Source organism: Hylobates moloch, unplaced genomic scaffold (assembly GCF_009828535.3).
Source record: "Hylobates moloch isolate HMO894 unplaced genomic scaffold, HMol_V3 SCAFFOLD_14, whole genome shotgun sequence".
Taxonomy (NCBI): domain Eukaryota; kingdom Metazoa; phylum Chordata; class Mammalia; order Primates; family Hylobatidae; genus Hylobates; species Hylobates moloch.
The window spans coordinates 69,699,001-69,717,960 of record NW_026652289.1 but is presented as its reverse complement, the minus strand read 5'-3'; the positions used below and the strand labels follow the sequence as shown (position 1 = coordinate 69,717,960).

Here is an 18,960-nt window from a genome sequence, read left to right as displayed (position 1 = left end):
ACTCCCAATGTAATCATAAAACAATAAAAAGTAACAGCATGTATTTTGTACATGTATTTTGTAAAAAATAAAGCATGTATTTTGTTGTATTTAAACAAAATACATTACTGGAATCCAGAAACTTGAGAGAACCACATACAGGATGTATATAAGCACAACATCCAAATCCTTAACACTGGGAACTAGAGAATGCTGTCGGAGAGGTTGGGAATCCCTGGGGGGTAGGGCACCTGTTCCCTGTGATGAAGTCAGCAGCTCCCGTGTCACCTCTTCTGCCACGAGTTCGGCCACAGTATCTGGCTTAAGGCCCTGTGTGCTGATGAAGGCCTGGGCTCGTTTGCATCGGTCAGGCTGCTGAGAGGCCAAGATTTCCCGGAGCATGGCTTCACCATCCTGAGCAGCAACATCTGTGTAGGAACAGCCCAACTCCTGAGAGGAAGATAAAGCCAGTCAAGGCCACTTTTAGAAGCCAGGAAAAAGCAAAAGAGCCCTTTCTGAAATCTGATGTGGACAGACTCCACTGTTTTCTGAGCTTACAGACTCCTCACCCTCAGCAGGAACCTTAGAAAAAGCTAGTACTGTTTTCTAACCCTTTCTATCATTTCACCAAAGCCAAATCCAGGTAAAAGAAAGGCTTGTCTTCAGAAAGCATCAGGTTATTCTCTTGTTGAACACTTTTTTTTTGGCGGGGGGTGGGGGGAAGGGGAGGACAGAGTTTCACTCTTGTTGCCCAGGCTGAAGTGCAATGGTGCGATCTTGGCTCACCGCAACAGCTGCCTACTGGGTTCAAGCAATTCTCCTGCCTCAGCCTTTTGAGTAGCTGGGGTTACAGGCATGTGCCACCACACCCAGCTAATTTTTGTATTTTCGGTAGAGAAGGGTTTCTCCTTGTTGGTCAGGCTGGTCTCAAACTCCTGACCTCAAGTAATCCACCCACCTCGGCCTCCCGAAGTGCTGGGATTGTAGGCGTGAGCCCCCGTGCCCGGCCTGATTTTTAAAAATATGAAATGTAAGAACACCGACTAAAATGCAAGAGCCTTTATTATTCCCAGAGCAGGAGCAAAACCCTCAATTTCCAAAGAAGTCTTTGAGTCTTTTCCAAGACGAGGGCTTTAGGGTTTGCCTTTATTTCTCTTGTGCTCTTCTACTTCCAGTCTACTGTTTTTCTCCCCAAAGCAGCACAAAGGTACAGATGATTTCTGCTTCCTCTGGCTCTTGTCTTTATAGTCATCATATTCCATATGGAATGCTCCAAACAATCATAATGCAAAACCCAAGATATTAAGTCTAGAAGAGACCCTCATGGTCAAATCATCATTTACAGATGACGAAACGGGCCCACAGCCCTAGCTTTCTGGTTTGCTGAGCTGCAGCCAGGAGTCAGATCGCCCTGGCACCTGGCCTGGTGTCCTCCCCACCATTCCCCAAAGATAAAATTATGAGGGCCAACATCCTGAAAGAACTCTACTCTCAGGTCATGATTATCATCTAAAAGGCTGACTTGGCAATGTCCAAAATCAACCTCAAACTTCTCATTTCCGTCCCTCTCAGAAAGAGGAGCCCCACCCCTTGGTACATACCTTGGCAAGATCATACAGACAGAGGACCTGTTGACAGTAGTTCTTCCCATGGAGGCATTTGCTTGTCAGCACTTCCAGGTTCGTTACCACTTCATCACTGGAGGGCGCTGTCACAAACTTCTGACTATCCAGACTTGAAGCTGGAAGCAAATACAAGTCTGAGGGGCTCTAAGCTGGGAGGTTCTGGCCTATCCCTAGCTCTCTATGGCTCTACCTCTCTGAAGCTCCCTGCACTGCACTCCCATGACTCTGACTGGGGATAGGACCACTGCTGACAGGGCCCCACTTCAACTTCTTTCACTGCCTTCTTCCAGGAAATCCCAGCCTGGGATACTTCAAAGACCTCATATGCTACAAAGACTCAAGGCCACCTAATGAGTGCTCCAGAGATCAGCACCAAAGATGCTTGCCAGAGTCTTCTCTATATGTCCTCCCTCCTGTATCAAATAAGTCACCAAGTATAGCTGACTATCTCCATAACATCTCTCCAGTTGTGGCCTTAGTTCCAGCCTTCATCACTGCATTCTGAGAAGCTGTTATCTGTCTCCTGCTGCCAGCCCCTCACCCCCAATCAGTCTCTGACATAATTTTTTTTTTTTTTTGAGATGGAGTCTCGCTTTGTCACCCAGGCTTGGTGCAGTGGCGCGATCTCAGCTCAATGCAACCTCTGCCTCCGGGGCTCAAATGATTCTCGTGCCTCAGCCTCTAGAGTAGCTGGGATTACAGGCGTGCACCACCACACCTGGCTAATTTTTGCATTTTTAGTTGAAATGAGGTTTTGCCATGTTGATCAGGCTGGTCTCAAACTCCTGGCCTCAACTGATCCATTCGTCTCGACTTCCAAAAAAAAGTGCTGGGGTTACAGGCATGGGCCACTGCACCCACCTGCAAATATGCTTTAATTTATAGTAAAATTAAAATCTATTCCTGATTTTTTTAAAAACAAAACTCTTGGCCGAGTGCGGTGGCTCACGCCTATAATCCCAGCACTTTGGGAGGCTGAGGCGGGCAGATCACCTGAGGTCGGGAGTTTGAGACCAGCCTGACCAACATGGAGAAACCCCGTCTCTACTAAAAATATAAAATTAGCTGGGTGTGGTGGCGCATGCCTGTAATCCCAGCTACTCAGGAGGCTGAGGCAGGAGAATTGCTTGAACCCGGGAGGCAGAGGTTGCGGTGAGCTGAGATCGTGCCATTGCACTCCAGCCTGGGCAACAAGAGTGAAACTCCATCTCAAAAAAAGAAAAGAAAAGAAAAAAGAAAGCTCTTAGCTTAAAATAGGAGAAGATATTAATTTGATAAAGGGTTTCTATTAGGAAAAAAAAGTAAGGAATATTTATATCACACTTTGTAATGGCAAAAACAAAATAGAAAAATTTAAATGTATTATCAATAAAGCATTATTCAAGCTTAGTATATCTGTACAGTGGAATACTCTGCAGCCATTAGAAAGAAGGGGGTCAGGCCGGGCGCGGTGGCTCATGTCTGTAACCCCAGCACTTTAGGAGGCTGAGGTGGGCGGATCACGAGGTCAGGAGATCCAGACCATCCTGGCTAACACAGTGAAACCCCGTCTCTACTAAAACTACAAAAAATTAGCTGGACATCGTGGCGGGCGCCTGTAGTCCCAGCTACTCGGGAGGCTGAGGCAGGAGAATGGCATGAACCCAGGAGGCGGAGCTTGCAGTGAGTGGAGATCGTGCCACTGCACTCCAGCCTGGGCAACAGAGCGAGACTCCGTCTCAAAAAAAAAAAAAAAAGAAGGGGGTCAATCTATATGTACTGTACTGAGAGGACAAAAATGTAGATCAATATGATGTAATCTTATTCTTTGTAAAAAATAAATATTGTGTGTGTGCTTACAAGTAGAAAATGCATACCAAGCAAGTACAAGATAGTTATTCTGGGGAATTTTGTGGGAGTAGTGTTGAATTGGCTTTTTTTTTTTGTGATGAAGTCTCACTCTGTCGCCCAGGCTAGAGTGCAGTGGCACGATCTCGGTTCACTGCAACCTCTGCCTCCTGAGTTCAAGCGATTCTCCTGCCCCAGCCTCCGGTGTAGCTGGGATTACGCGTGTGCACCACCATGCCCAGCTAATTTTTTGTATTTTTAGTAGATATGAAGTTTCACCATGTTGGCCAGGCTGGTCTTGAACTCCTGACCTCAGGTGATCTGCCCACCTTGGCCTCCCAAAGTGCTGGGATTACAGGCGTGAGCCACCGTGCCTGGCCAGGGAAGCCTCCTTTTCTGAGCAGGGGCGCTCTGGTCTCAGGAGGGCAGAGTAGACCCCTGTTGCTTTTGCATTACCCTCCTATCACCTGGCCCTGGGTGTAGGAATAGTCAGGGTAGTGCAAGACAGAGTGGAGGTAACTAAACCTCCAGCTTTTTTGGCCAAATAACTGAAAAGAGAAGCCTCAGGGAAAAAATGAGCTGGGAGAGCCCCAGGAAAGCAACCCAATACATTTTTATGAACTACAGGGCTCACTCCTGGACTGCACATGCATGGCCTTGATCCTAACTAGCATAGATCACTACCAAGGTCACAGATTGACCACTAGGTGGCGTGCACACACAGGACAGATCTGAATACTACCGCAAAGGAAAAGGAACTGATGTTGAAACCACAACACACAGGCAGTGGTTTAGAACTTCAGTCTGAACCTAACCAGGTCAACTGTCTGCTAAAAAAATATCAACATCCTTCATAGGATTTAAATAAGATCCACAGTCTCAAATAGTATATTTTAATACACTATTCAAAATGTCCAGATGCAGCCAGTCGTGGCGGCTCATGCCTGTAATCCCAACACTTTGGGAGGCCAAGGTGGGTGGATCACCTGAGGTCAGGAGTTCGAGACCAGCCTGGCCAACATGGCGAAACCCTGTCTCTACTAAAAATACAAAATAATTAGCCAGGTGTGGTGGCACACACCTGTAATCCCAGCTACTCGGGAGGCTGAGACACGAGAATCGCTCGAACCTGGGAGGCCGAGGTTGCAGTGAGCTGAGATTGCACCACTGCACTCCAGCCTGGGTGACAGAGCGAGATTCTGTCTCAAAAAACAAAAACAAGAAAACAAAAAAACCCAAAATGTCCAGATGCAACCCCAGATTACTCACCATAAGAAAAAGCAGGAAGAGGGGCCGGGCGTGGTGGCTCACGCCTGTAATCTCAGCACTTTGGGAGGCCAAGGTGGGTGGATCACCTGCAGTCAGGAGTTCGAGAGCAGCCTGGCCAACATGGTGAAACCCCATTTCTACTAAAAATACACACACACACACACACACACAAAACTAGCTGGGTGTGGTGGCGCTAGTCCCAGCTACTTGGGAGGCTGAGACAGGAGAACTGCTTGAACCCAGGAGGCGGAGGCTGCAGTGAGCCGAGGTCACACCACTGCACTCTAGCCTGGGCAATAGAGCGAGACTCTGTCTCAAAAAAAAAAAAAAAAAAAGAAAAAGCAGGAAGATTTCAACTCACATGAGAAAAGATGCTAGCTAGCATTAAAATGATGCAAATGTTAAAATCATCTGACAAAGAATTTAAAGCAGCTATAATACAAATGTTCCAATAAGCAATTCTGAATGCTCTTGAGACAAACAGAAAAATGGAAAGTCTCTGCAAAGAAATAGAAGATATGAAGAATAAAATGAAAATTTTAGAACTGAAAAATGCAGTTACACACTGTATAACAATGTTTCCATCAACAATGGACTGCATATACAACGAGGATCCTGTAAGATTATAATGGAGCTGAAAAATTCCTATCACCTAGTGACATCATAGTCATTGTGACACAGCACAATTACTTAATTTTTAAATAAATTTAGTGTAGCCTAAATGTACAGCATTTATAAAGTCTACAGTAATGTAATGTCCTAAGTTTTCACATTTACTTACCACTTAGTGACAACCAGAGCAACTTCTAGTCCTGCAAGCTCCATTAAGAGCCCTTTACAAATTGTACCATTTAAAATATTTTTTTAAAATGAAAATCTCCAACTGTTTATTTCCTGAAGCTAAAAAATCTTTATATCGTATTTTTTACTGTACCTTTTCTATGTTTAGATATGTCTAGATACACAAATACTTACCATTGTGTTATAATCAACTACAGTACAGTAGCATGCTGTACTGGCTTGTAGCCCAGGAACGGTAGGCTATATACCATGTAGCATAGGTGTGTAGAAGTCTATACCACCTAGGTTTGTATAAGTATGCTCTAAGATGTTTGCACAGTGATGAAATCACCCAACAATGCATTTCTCAGAATGTATCCTCATTGTTAACGCATGGTTGTAACTGAAATTTTAAAATCATAGAAATAAAATTCAAGGCCAGGCGCAGAGGCTCACGCCTGTAATCCCAGCACTTTGGGAGGCCAAAGTGGGCAGATCACGAGGTCGAGATCGAGGCCATCCTAGCCAACATGGTGTAACCTTGTCTGTACTAAAAATACAAAAATTAGTTGGGTGTGGTGATACACGCCTGTAGTCCCAGTTACTTGGGAGGCTGAAGCAGGAGAATCACTTGAACCTGGGAGGAAGAGGTTGCAGTAAGCCGAGATTGCACCACTGCACTCCAGCCTGGCGACAAAGCGAGACTCCATCTCAAAAACAAACAAACAAACAAAAACAACAAAACTTCAAGGACTTATGAGATAATAACAAAAATTATATATTCATGTACTTGAAGTTCCAGAAGGAGAGGAGACAGGGTATGGTGCTGAGAAAGTATTTGACAAAATTATGGCTGATTACTACCCAAGTTTGGTGAAACACATAAACCTACATATTCAAGAAGCTCAGTAAACCCCAAATAGAATAAAGCCAAAGAAATACATATCCAGTCACAACATAATCAAACTGCTGAAGACCAACGACAGAAAAAAAACATTGAGAGCAACCAGAGAAATATGCACTATTTATATAGATGAACAATTGACTGCAGATTTTTCTTTTTTTTTTTTTTTTTTTTTTTTTGAGACGGAGTCTCGCTCTGTCGCCCAGGCTGGAGTGCAGTGGCGCAATCTCGGCTCACTGCAAGCTCCGTTTCATCAGACACCATGGAGGCGAAAAGGAAGTGAACAACATTTTCAAGTGCTGAAAGAAAATAACTAATTTTCTTATTTATTTTTTGAGACAGGTTCTTACTTTGTTGCCCAGGCTGGAGTGCAGTGGCATGAACACGGCTCACTGCAGCCTTATCCTCCTGGGTTCAAGCGATCCTCGTGCCTTAGCCCCTCAAGTAGCTGGGACTACAGGCATATGCCACCACACCTGGCTAATTTTTGCATTTTTTGTAGAGACGGGGTTTTGCCACGTTGCCCAGGCTGGTCTTGAACTCCTGAGCTCAACTGATCTGCCTGCCTCAGCCTCCCAAAGTGCTGGAATTACCGGTGTGAGCCACTGCACCTGGCCTGAAAATAACTAATTTTCTATATCCAGCAAAACATCCTTTAGGAATGAAGGTAAAATACAGACATTCTCAGATGATGAAAAACTGATTATTAAAAAAAAAAAAAGGCTGGACATGGTGGCTCATACCTGTAATCCCAGCACTTTGGGAGGCCGAGGAGGGTTTATTAAAATATATTTTTTGGCTAAGAGCAAAAACCTCATTGTTTAATGAGGTTTTCAATGTATGCAGAAGTAATAAAAGACCAGTAGGATGTAAAGGGAGAAGAGTAAAGTGACCTAAAATGGTGGTAAGATTCCTCCTACATTCCAGCTGAGGTGGTAAAATATTGATTCTAAGTATACTGTGGAAAGTTAAGGATGTACACTGTCATCTCTAAAAAAAAACAAACTATAAAAAGATGCATAGTTGGCCAGGCGCGGTGGCTCACGCCTGTAATCCCAGCACTTTGGGAGGCCGAGGCGGGCGGATCATGAGGTCAGGAGATCGAGACCATCCTGACTAACATGGTGAAACCCCATCTCTACTAAAAATACAAAAAAAAAAATTAGCCGGGCGAGGTGGCGGGCGCCTGTAGTCCCAGCTACGCGGGAGGCTGAGGCAGGAGAATGGTGTGAACTCCAGGGGGCGGAGCCTGCAGTGAGCCGAGATCGCACCACTGCACTCCAGCCTGTGTGAAAGAGCGAGACTCCTCAAAAACAAAACAAAACAAAACAAAAACCAAAAAAAATCAAAAGATGCATAGTCAAAATCACAATAAATTAAAATGGAAGACTAAAAAATGTTCAAATAACCCAAAAAGCGGAAGAAAAAGTTTCCCTTGAAAATCACAAAATGCTAAAATTCACCCAAGATGAGAAAGATAACCTGAATAGTCCTGTAATTATTTAAGAAATTCAATTTGTGGTTTAAAATCTTCCAAAATGGAAATCTCCAGTCTCAGATAATTTTACTGGTAAATTCTACTGAGCATTTAAGGAAGAAATAACACCAGTTCTATACAATGTTTTCCAGAAAATAAAACAGGAGGGAATACTTTCTAACTCATGAAACCAGCATTACCTTGATACAAAAACCAAACAGTACAAAAAAAGGCCGCGCACGGTGGCTCAAGCCTGTAATCACAGCACTTGGGGAGGCCAAGGTGGGCGGGTCACGTGAGGTAAGGAGTTCAAGACCAGCCTGGCCAATATGGTGAAACCCCATCTCTACTAAAAATACAAAAAGTAGCCAAGCGTGGTGGTACACACCTGTAGTCCCAGCTACTCGGGAGGCTGAGGCAGGCGAATCACTTGAACCTGAAAGGCGGAGGTTGCAGTGATCCGAGATTGTGCCACTACACTCTGGCCTGGGCGACAGATTGAGACTCCATCTCAAAAACAAAAACAGTACAATAAAGAAAATTACAGAATAACATTCCTCATGAACATAAATGTAAAAATCTTTAGCAAAACAGCAAATTGATTCCAGCAAAAAATCAAAAACAATAATGCACCAGGGCCAAATTGGATTTATGTAAATGGAGAATTCAAGGCTGGTCCAATATTTAAAAATCAACTAATGTGATCTACTATATTAATAGTCTAATGAAAAAAACCACATGATCAGATTAACAGATACAGAAATAACGTGACAAAATTCAAACTGATTCATGATAAAAATTCTCAGCAAACCAGGAATAGAAGGGAACTTTTTCAACATGATAAAGCCTATCTTCAAAAACCTATAGCTAATACCATACTTAATGATGAAAGATCAAATATTTTCCATTTAAGGTCAGTAAAAGGGTGCAGATGTCCACTCTTGCCACTCCTATCCAACACAGTACTGAAAGGCCTAGTCAGTGCAATAAAGCAAGAACAAGAAATAAAAGGCATACAGATTGGAAAGGCAGAAATACAACTCTATTTGCAGATGACATGAATGTCTATGTAGAAAATCTTGAGGAATCTACAAGAAATCTCCGAGAATATGCAAGTTTAACAAAGTCATATAAAGTTAACATAAAAAACACATTTCTGGCCGGGCACGGTGGCTCACGCCCTGTAATCTTGGCACTTTGGGAGGCCGAGGTGGGCGAATCACCTGAGGTCAGGAGTTCGAGACCAGCCTGGCCAACATGGTGAAACCTGGTCTCTACTAAAAATACAAAAATTAGCCAGTAATCCCAGCTACTTGGGAGGCTAAGGCAAGACAATCACTTGATTGGGAGGCGGAGGTTGCAGTGAGCCGAGACCACACCATTGCACTCCAGCCTGGGCAACAAGAGTGAAACACCATCTCAAAAAACAAAAAACAAACAAAAAACCAAAAAGAAAAACAAAAAACCATATTTCTATATACTATCAATGTCAGACTGGAAACGATTAAATTTATAGATGTATAGAATATGTAGAATAAATTTCAGTGAACTAGCTACAAATCAGATAGATTCCCTTTAACTTTGAAACATAGCTAGTTTAAAAGACATAGATCTTTCTATTTCATTGCCTAGTTAATTGGCTAGTCTACAGATTACCTGGAAAAAAGTTGTTGTCCCCTTAACCTGGTATAACTATTCTGCCACTAGGGTCCCTTCCTTCTTGGAGACAGTACCAACAGTGCCATTTAAGACTCTGGGCTGTCTGATCTCCTTCACTTACTGCTGTGGACTCTCCGTAGGGGAATGTCGGGCGCTTCTTCCTCAAGCAGCTCAGCACTCTGTAGGAGAGCATGGATCTCCGGGTGCAGATCCTCCATACTAGCTTCCCCTGAGGCCAGTGCTCTGCAGTGCAATACCAAGGCGACATCTCGATTATAAAAATGAAAATACCGGCATACTCTACTTGCTTCATGCACACAGCCATCGTCCAGTAGGCGCCCAATCAAAAAGTTTAGTGACTCCTGCTCTTTCCAATCCAGTCTATTCTCGCATGTCTCTTTGGATGGAAGGCTGTTAAGTTCTAAGTATTTTGATGTGTTCAGAGCAGCCAGCTTGGAGAAGGAAAACTCACTGGCTAAACTATCAAAGGAAAGTTCACTACTAGTTGAGATCTGTCGAGAAAATTTGGGCTCTGTTTCTTCCTGATGTCTTCCAAGAGTGTGCTGGGTGATGCGGCAGAGCCAGATCTGCTTCTCCAGCTCCTCCAGCTTGTCCAAGGGCACCACGTCCTCCTGGGCAAGCCAGTGCCCTGCCAAGGTGAGCAGCAGATGGCGCTCCTCAATGCTGCTCCATCCAGTTGGGTGCTCACATGCCACATGGGCCTGGGTTGAGAAAAAGGAAGAAGCTGCTTTGCTTGAAATTGAATTTTTCTTAAAATTCTCATGGCATTTTTTCCAGAAGTCAATTCTTGCTTGTTTTAGTGACCACTGTTCAATGTGTTTTAGGGTCTGCATTTCCTGTGTTATCTGTGAAATTTAACAAAGCAGATTTTAGCCTTTCTTGGATAAAAAGGTATCATAAATGCTAATGTTCCCTAAGTATATCATACTTGTTTGGACAGGGTCTCAGTCTGTCACCCGGGCTGGAGAGCAGTGGTGGTGATCACAGCACACTGCAGCCTCAACCTCCTGGACCCAAGAGATCCTCCCACCTCAGCCTCCCAGGTAGCTGGGACCACAGGTGTGTGCCATCATGCCTGGCTAATTTTTAAATTTTTGTAGAGACAGGGTCTCCCTATGTTGCCCATGCTGGTCTTAAACTCCTGGGCTCAAGCAATCCTCCTGCCTTGCCCTTCCAAAGTGCTGGGATTATAGGCATGAGCCACTGCATCTGGCCTTATCATACTTGTTAAAACCAAATCAAATCAGAGAACACAGATTTGGCTACAGATGACCTTAGATATTTTATCTGGAAAGTTATGGTATGAAAAACAATTCTTGATTGATCTCATGGAATGGGGTTTAAGTGGAAGCCCCCTTATATTTAATTCTATTCAAAGGAAAATAATTGTAGCATATCCTACCAAGTAATGTTACATTTGCAGCACACATTTCTCAATAACGGGAACTGTAGGCTCATCCATTTCTGAAAGTAATGTGTGTGTCAAAAGTAAAAAAAAAGCCTTATCTCCTATAAATTATACATCTCATTTGATTTACTGTTTAATGCTGATTTTAAAAGCTAAGATTTTAAATAACTTAAAAAGACCAATGAGGCTGGGCACGGTGGCTCACGCCTGTAATCCCAGCACTTTGGGAGGCCGAAGTGGGTGGATCACGAGGTCAGATCAAGACCATCCTGGCTAACACAGTGAAACCCCATCTCTACTACAAAAAAAAAAAAAAAAAAAAAAAAAAAAATTAGCCGGGCGTGGTGGTGGGCGCCTGTAGTCCCAGCTACTCGGGAGGCTAAGGCAGGAGAATGGCATGAACCCGAGAGACAGAGCTTGCAGCGAGCAGAGATCGCACCACTGCACTCCAGCCTGTGCGACAGAGCAAGACCTCGTATCTAAAAAAAAAAAAAAAAAAGAAGACCGATGATACCTCTTTAATAACCAAGTTGTCCACAGGTAACTCAGCTAATTCTGCTACCCTCCTGGCCAAAGCAAATTGTCCATCTGTCTGCAGTCTTTCCAAAATAGATCTACATTCATCCTGAAAATTCTCAATGCTGTAGCTGGTAATAATTGTATGATTAATGGCTATGGATGTATCCTTCAAAATTTGGCAAAGGACACAAAGCTTTTTCACATCTGGACCTGTGCCAAAGAGAAGAGGATATAAACATTTAGTCAATAAAACGCCACTACAGCATTTCAAGAGTAATATATACCAGGGGGAAAATATACGTGTTTAACATAGTAATGTGGTTAAAGGGAAAATAAAAAGCTGGTTTTTTTTTTTTGTTTGTTTGTTTGTTTTTTTTGAGATGGAGTCTGTCACCTAGGCTGGAATGCAGTGGTGTGATCTCCGCTCACTGCAACATCCACCTCCTGGGTTCAAGGGATCCTCCTGCCTCGGCCTCCTGAGTAGTGGGGACTACAGGCATGCACCATCACACCTGGCTAATTTTTGTACTTTAAGTAGAGACGGGATTTCACCATGTTGTCCAGGCTGCTCTCGACCGTGCCCAGCCAAAAAAAGCTATTTTTCTACTCTGGTTGACTAGCAGAGGAAGCCATAAGGTAGCTGTATACCAAAAAAAATGGTCCTGCACAATTGTTAGTGGTAAAGTCTGACTGAACTTGCTTATCATATAGTAAGAAGTGTTACAGATTAATGGCTGGGCACAGTGGCTCACGCCTGTAATCCCAGCACTTTGGGAGGCCGAGGTGGGTGGATCACTTGAGGTCAGGAAAGACCAGCCTGGCCAATATGGTGAAACCCCGTCTCTACTAAAAATACAAAAATTACCCAGGCGTGTGGTGGCAGACGCCTGTAATCCCAGCTACTCGAGAGGCTGAGGCAGGATAATCACTTGAACCTGAGAGGCGGAGGTTGAAGTGAGCTGAGATGATGCCATTGTACTCCAGCCTGGGCAACAGAGTGAGACGCTGTCTCAAAAAAGAAAAAAAAAACTGTTAGAGATTAGCACATGAACTCAATCTACACATCTGGCTTTATATACAGGACAGAGGTTGGTGGCCTTCAATGTAGTAGAAACACAGCAGGAAGATTTTAGTCATTCAGACTGGTCTCTCTCTTTCTGGATTTATCCCCTACCTTGATCAAATTTGTCTGATTTAGTGGTCATTTGTTCATTCAATGCAGGAATCATGTGGATCAAGACAGAGAACTTGTAGGACAGTTAAATCTCCAGCTGGCCAATAGCCTAGGCTCTAATGTGGCACATTGTATTCAGAATGGAGCATCACTTGCACCTCTAAAATTTATCTACTTAACCCAGGGAGACCTAACTGAGCTCCTCCTGATGTCCCTTGGAAATTATTAGTAACACTAAGAATTCTTGGCCAGGTGCAGTGGCTCACGCCTATAATCCCAGCACTTTGGGAGACCAAGGCAAGAGGGATCGCTTGAGGCCAGGAGTTCAAGACCAGCCTGTGCAACATGGTAAGACCTTTGTCTCTATTAAACAAAAACAAAGAATTCTCTGCCAACAATTTATGTGGCTGGGTTTGCTCCCTTTCCCAGTCTAAGTAGACTCTATGTATGTCCTACCATAAGAGAGGGGCATGAGAAACATTCCACAGGAGGTTATTTCCAATGCCACCTGCTGGGCAGCAGTCTGATTTAGGTAGTTCTGGGGACAGTAAGACACGCTGCACAATCATATAAAACACACGTTTTTAAAGAACATATTCCTGGCTGGGCACAGTGGTTCATGCTTGTAATCCCAGCACTTTGGGAGGCCAAGGTCGGAGGAGTGCTTGAGCTCAGGAGCTTGGGACTAGCCTGGGCAACATGGCAAAATCCCATTTCTAATAAAAAATACAAAAATTAGCCAGGTGTGGTGGTGTGTGCCTGTAATCCCAGCTACTCAGGAGGTTGAGGTGGGAGGATCGCTTGAGCCTGGGAGGCAGAAGTTGCAGCTACAGTGAGCTGAGAACGTGCCACTGCACTCCAGCTTGGGCAACAGAGCCAGACTCTGTCTCAAAAAAAAAAAAAAAAAAAAAAAAAAGTATTCCTGTTCTCTAAGCAAATAAATGTTAAATACGCACACATAGTAACACAATTTCTAAAAATATAAAAAATTATAGAATAAAACTATTATAGTCATGTTTAACAATGTAGTCAATTCTTGTAATTATTCAAAGACAGATTATGGCAAACAACAGGAAATTCATTTTTGAAAAAAATTATTACTACAGATCAATGAAAACACCTATATGTTAAAAGGACTTATCATTTGGTCTGCACAGTAACTGATAAGTGCCATCTTATATCCACTACATTTTGGAAACACCCCTTTTTCCTTTTAGTCATCAGATCCACAGCCTGCAACAACTGGCTCTGAGATCAGGATTCTGTCAGTGTTCTGTGCAAATCTGAGCTCTCCAGCTGAACATCTGTGAGTTTAAATGTGAGAAAATAACCCTAGTAGCCAAACTGTCAGAATATAGTATAAAAGAACAACATTATCATTCAATAAAAAACTTGAAATTATCAAACAAGTAGAAAAGACAATAAGGCAATATTTGTTTGATTCAATCAGCAACAAGTTTAGAGACTGCCAACATCTTGAGGAATCTGCAAAGAAAAAAAGGAAAAAAAAAAAACAAGCACAATTTTCTCTGAAACTTTAAAAATGAATTGTGCATTTCTGAAAGAGGGTTTGTGACCCTGAGCAATGCTAAGGTTACTTGCCATAGAGAAGAAGATAGTGACAGGGTGTGGGAGTTCAGTCAGGGTGGTGGGAAAAATTGTAGAGGAAAAACTATAATAGATACAGGAAATACTACATAAGGATAATTATATATTAATATAGGAAAAATTATATAAGATAGTTATAGGAAATAAACACAAACCTTCTCAGAAGGCTGGGCAGTTTGCATAGCTTCAGTGGCAGATTTGGCTGAAGGCAGCCTAATCCTCTTTACCTTTAGTTGATAGCAAAAATGGGAATGTGGGGAAGTATATCTAAATAGCTTGTTTACTCATGTGGTCCTAAGACCAACCTTTGATCAGCCGCGGGTGCATAATTGCTCTCTACTCAGGGGATCGGCAATGTTAATTACCGTCTAATGGTGTTTACTCAAAACCTTTGCCATTTAATCTGTACTAAATAAATGCGAACTTTGCCAGCTTATGAAGCAATGCTCCAGACTCAGAGCAGAGCCCCTTAGCCGGACTGACAGGCAAAATGTCTCTGTCAGTGTTATGTCTTGATCCGTCGCTAGGTCAGCGTCTGTGGGTTGGACCCCCACAACAGGGTAATGCAGAAGCCAGCCAGGAGGAAATGTGGCTATTTGGTAACTGCTTAGAATGAGATGATTGGTTATATTATTTATGTTTTATGCTGTTGTATTATTTCTTGAATATTTTAACCACAATTTAAAGTTCTCTGTAACTTCTTTACTCCCAGTTGTAGACTGTAAGTTAATGTTACATGCATTTTAATTTCCTAACTACCCCTCTAAAGTATTTTCAAGATTAAGAAAGCTAACGTCTTAATAGCAACTTAACTGTAAGGATTGTCTTACCATCAGAGAAGAGATGCTCTCTTTCAACAAAGAGCTGTAAAAGCTTCCCCAGCTCATACTGGGTCTTACACTGCTGTAGCATAAGCTTCAAAAGGAAACACACCTGATCCTCCAGCCACATGGCAGGGATGACAGGGTGGACCTTTGTGGCTGCTGTGTTAAGCTATGAAAGAAAAAGAGAGGCTTAGGGAAAACAGTTTCATGAGAATAGCAAATCAAAACCTCCAAATCTGGGAACCTCTAAGAAAGCTAAAATTCCCTCAAAAGCCATCGCCTGTCATGAGGTGCTTACTCAGTTCCTTTCCAAATGGCAGGAACTGGTAATGGGGCTCAGAGGACTGGCAAGAACAAGCCCTCCTCAGCAACTTTGCACACTGTCTCTTTGTGGAAAGTTCTGGTATAGAGCTGCATGTGTGAAAAAGATGGGCAAGAGTCCTAAAGACTGAATGCTAACTACAGAGTTAATGTAAAATATTCCTACTTAGTGACTGTCAAATTAATAGCCCTTTGAGTTGCTGTGTAATTAACCAGATGTTTCACTTAGCACCTTCTTTATTTTTATTTTTTGAGACAGAGTCTCACTCTGTCGCCTAGGCTGGAGTACAGTGGTGCAATCTTGGCTCACTGTAACCTCTAACTCCGGGCTTCAAGTGATTCTCCTGCCTCAGCCTCCTGAGTAGCTGGGATTACAGGCACGCGCCACCACGCCTGGCTAATTTTTTGTATTTTTAATAGAGATGGGGTTTCATCATGTTGGTCAGGCTGGTCTGGAACTCCTGACCTGAACTCTTGAACTCCTGGCCTGCCTTGGCCTCCCAAAGTGCTGGGATTACAGGCGTAAGCCACCATGCCTGGCCTAGCAGCTTCTTTAAAGAGGGATGTAGGCCTGCCCTTGAATCCAGAGGATTTTAAGTTCACATTATAAAAACCGCTTAGAAAGACGTGCCTAACATTACTTCGCTAGTTCTACCACTTTGCTTGTAGTTTACTCTTGTTAGAGAACGGTCTCAGTTAAGAAGCTTGGATTTACATCATTTCAACTGAATGCTAAAAATATTAATAGGAAGATGAATTCAAGTGGCAGGCTGCATTTCTACAAGTAGATGTGGCAAAAATATCTTCTAGGATGCTGCAGGAAAAGGCTGATTTCAGAGGAGTGGTGCTTTCTTACCTGCTGCTGCTGCTGTTTTTTTTTTCTTTCCTTTGTGTTGGTAGAGAACAGGGTCTCACTATGTTGCCCAGGCTGGTCGAACTCCTGGCCTCAAGCCATTCTCCCGCCTCTGCCTCCCTGAGTGCTGGGATTACAGGTATGATGACTGCGCCTGACAGATGCTTCTTTTGTGACTTCATTCCTGATTTTTACTTTGGCTCTCGCTTCATATTGTTTTTGGAAGACTACTATTTGGTTCTCAGTCACTATGGTCTCATAGTTCACTCTAGACTTCATTCAACATAATCACAAAAAATACTGGGCGTTTTGGTGGAACAGAAACTTAACTGCTGGGTTTCAAAAAAGGTATATGTTAATAAGCACCAAAAACTTATAATTCAGTACCTCTGTGCCTAGTGCTGAGTTAGGCCCTAGTCTTGGCTGAATACTTCCTGTATACTTCTGAACACACTATAAAAGTCACTCTGAAGGTAAGTTTAACATGCAGGGCTTTTTGGCTGTGATGTAGGTTTCCCTTCAATGTAATTCTCAAGACTGCCAAGATCTTAAATTAAGGAATGGTTTATAAAATCATGTGTCACATTACTGCTATCTTCTTACCTCTATTTGGAATGGATTTCCTTCTCTACTGTCTTTCCTATGCCCTATGTGGTCCTCCCTGTCCATTTCTCATCCTCTTCTCTTAAATTCTAATAGGACTTACCCACTGGTAAGTAAAAAGATCATTTTGCTTTTGCAGCGTCTCCCTTAATGCGAAGTTGTTTAAGGGAATTATTATGAGAAAGAACATTGGTAGTCAGCTCTCTAAATTGCTACTATTTCTGCTTAGACACTGTTCCTGAATGTTTTCTATAACCATTCTGACTGGATTTTGATGTTTAGAAGAATATAAGTTATATAATACTTCTATTCTTTTTTAAAAAATATTTCTCTTCTTGATTCTTTATCCTCCTGAGTGTCCTTGTTAAAATTAGCTGGGATTAGGGCATTAGTCCTTAGTCTTTATTTAATTACTTGTATACCTAACTCTGTTGCTCTAAGAAGAGGAACTAATGTGAACAGATGATGGAACTGGTTAAGCTACTCAGGCAAGAATAAGAAGATACCTGGGAGGTAGCCAACTAGCCATAGGGAGTAATTGGCTAAGGAAATTAATGTGCGTATTTTCTGTGGTTTTAGAATCCTAGGCATATTCAAATAACTGATTTGGTATTTTCAAATATATAACTTTCAAATCTTCATTACAGTGAAGACCAATGTGGCCGGACATGGTGGTTCATGCCTGTAATCCCAACACTTTGAGAGGCCAAGGCGGGAGGACTGCTTGAGGCAAGGAGTTCCAAACCAGCCTGGGCAACAAAGCAAGACTTCTTCTCTATAAAAAAAATACTAAAAATGATCGAGTGCAGTGGCTTACGCCTGTAATCCCAGCACTTCAGGAGGCTGAAGTGGGTGGATCACTTGAGATCAGGAGTTCGAGACCAGCCTGATCAACATGGTGAAACCCCGTCTCTACTAAAAACACAAAATATTAGCTGGGTGTGGTGGTGGACACCTATAATCCCAGCTACTCCGGAGGCTGAGGCAGGAGAATTACTTGAACCTGGGAGGTGGAGGTTACAGTGAGCCGAGATCCTGCTACTGCACTCCAGTCTGGGCGACAGAGCCAGATACTGTCTCAAAAAAAAAAAAAAAAAAGATTAAAAATTAGCCACGCTACCTGGGAGGATCCCTTGAGCCCAGGAGTTCGAGGCTGCAGTGAGCTGTGATCGTAACACTGTGCCTGAGTGAGTGAGACACCAAGTCTTTAAACAAAACCAAAAAAGGCCATGCATGCCAACCGCCAACCAAGTGCAGATCAGTGAGAAAGAGCACCATAATTCTAACTCACCATTTCAAGGCTCTTCTGAAACTCCAGAAGTTTAGCTTCAGCTTCTTTATAATTCCTGAAGAACATACAGAGTTCATACATCTCCATCACCAGTAGTAACGGGGAATCCTTTGACAAAGAGTTTGAAAAAAAATTACAAAATTTTGAACTTAGTATTTTTTCAGTGAATAATGCCAAATAAGAGAATGTTAAAAATGCTATTAGTAAGGCAGGGCACAGTAGCTCATGCCTGTAATGCCAGCACTTTGGGAGGCTGAGCCAGTGGGATCACCTAAGGCCCGGAGTTTGAGACCACCCTGGCCAACATGATGAAACCCCATCTCTACTTAAAATATAAAAAAGTAGCCAGGCATGGTGGTGCATGCCTGCAATCACAGCTACTCCAGAGGCTGAGGCATGAGAATCACTTGAACCTGGGAGGTGGAGGTTGCAATGAGCCAAGACTGTGCCACTGCATTCCATCCTGGGCAACAGAGTGAGACTCTGTCTCGATAAATAAATAAATAAATAAAATTAGCCAAGTGTGATGGCATGTGCCTATAGTCCCAGCTACTCGGGAAGTTGAGGGAGGATCACTTGAGACCTGGAGGTCGAAGCTGTAGCTATGATCACATCACTGAACTCCCGCCTGGGCAACAGAGCAAGACTCTGCCTCAAAAAAAAAAAAAAAACGCTATTAGCAATAGCTTCACAGATTAAGTCATGTACGTCAAAAAGAAAGTTAAATATATTTTCTTTTCCTTTTGGAAAAATGATACTCGGGCCAGTTATACCTACTCAACAATCCATTTTCTGTCTACTCTATACTTAGCCTATTG

At 42.9% G+C, this 18,960-nt stretch overlaps 1 protein-coding gene across 10 annotated transcripts in view; it reads right to left on the bottom strand.

Annotated features, from left to right (window-relative positions):
• SPG11 (SPG11 vesicle trafficking associated, spatacsin) overlaps positions 1–18,960 on the bottom strand; it is a 118,647-nt gene that overhangs the window by 28,419 nt on the left and 71,268 nt on the right. For 8 of the 10 annotated variants that reach the window (XR_009209854.1, XR_009209856.1, XR_009209855.1 and 5 more), the window contains exons 27-32: positions 18,143–18,250; positions 15,081–15,243; positions 11,464–11,678; positions 9,642–10,386; positions 1,581–1,720; positions 231–429 (exon numbers count right to left, since the gene is read on the bottom strand). Coding sequence is in view for 7 of the 10 variants with exons in the window: in XM_032175459.2 (XP_032031350.1) it covers positions 231–429; positions 1,581–1,720; positions 9,642–10,386; positions 11,464–11,678; positions 15,081–15,243; positions 18,143–18,250 (1,570 nt within the window). In the remaining 3 variants the exon portion in view is untranslated. Of the gene's footprint in view, positions 1–230; positions 430–1,580; positions 1,721–8,189; positions 8,372–9,641; positions 10,387–11,463; positions 11,679–15,080; positions 15,244–18,142; positions 18,251–18,960 lie in introns of those variants that run through there. The other 2 variants (XM_058427995.1, XM_032175462.2) reach the window with 2 other exon arrangements.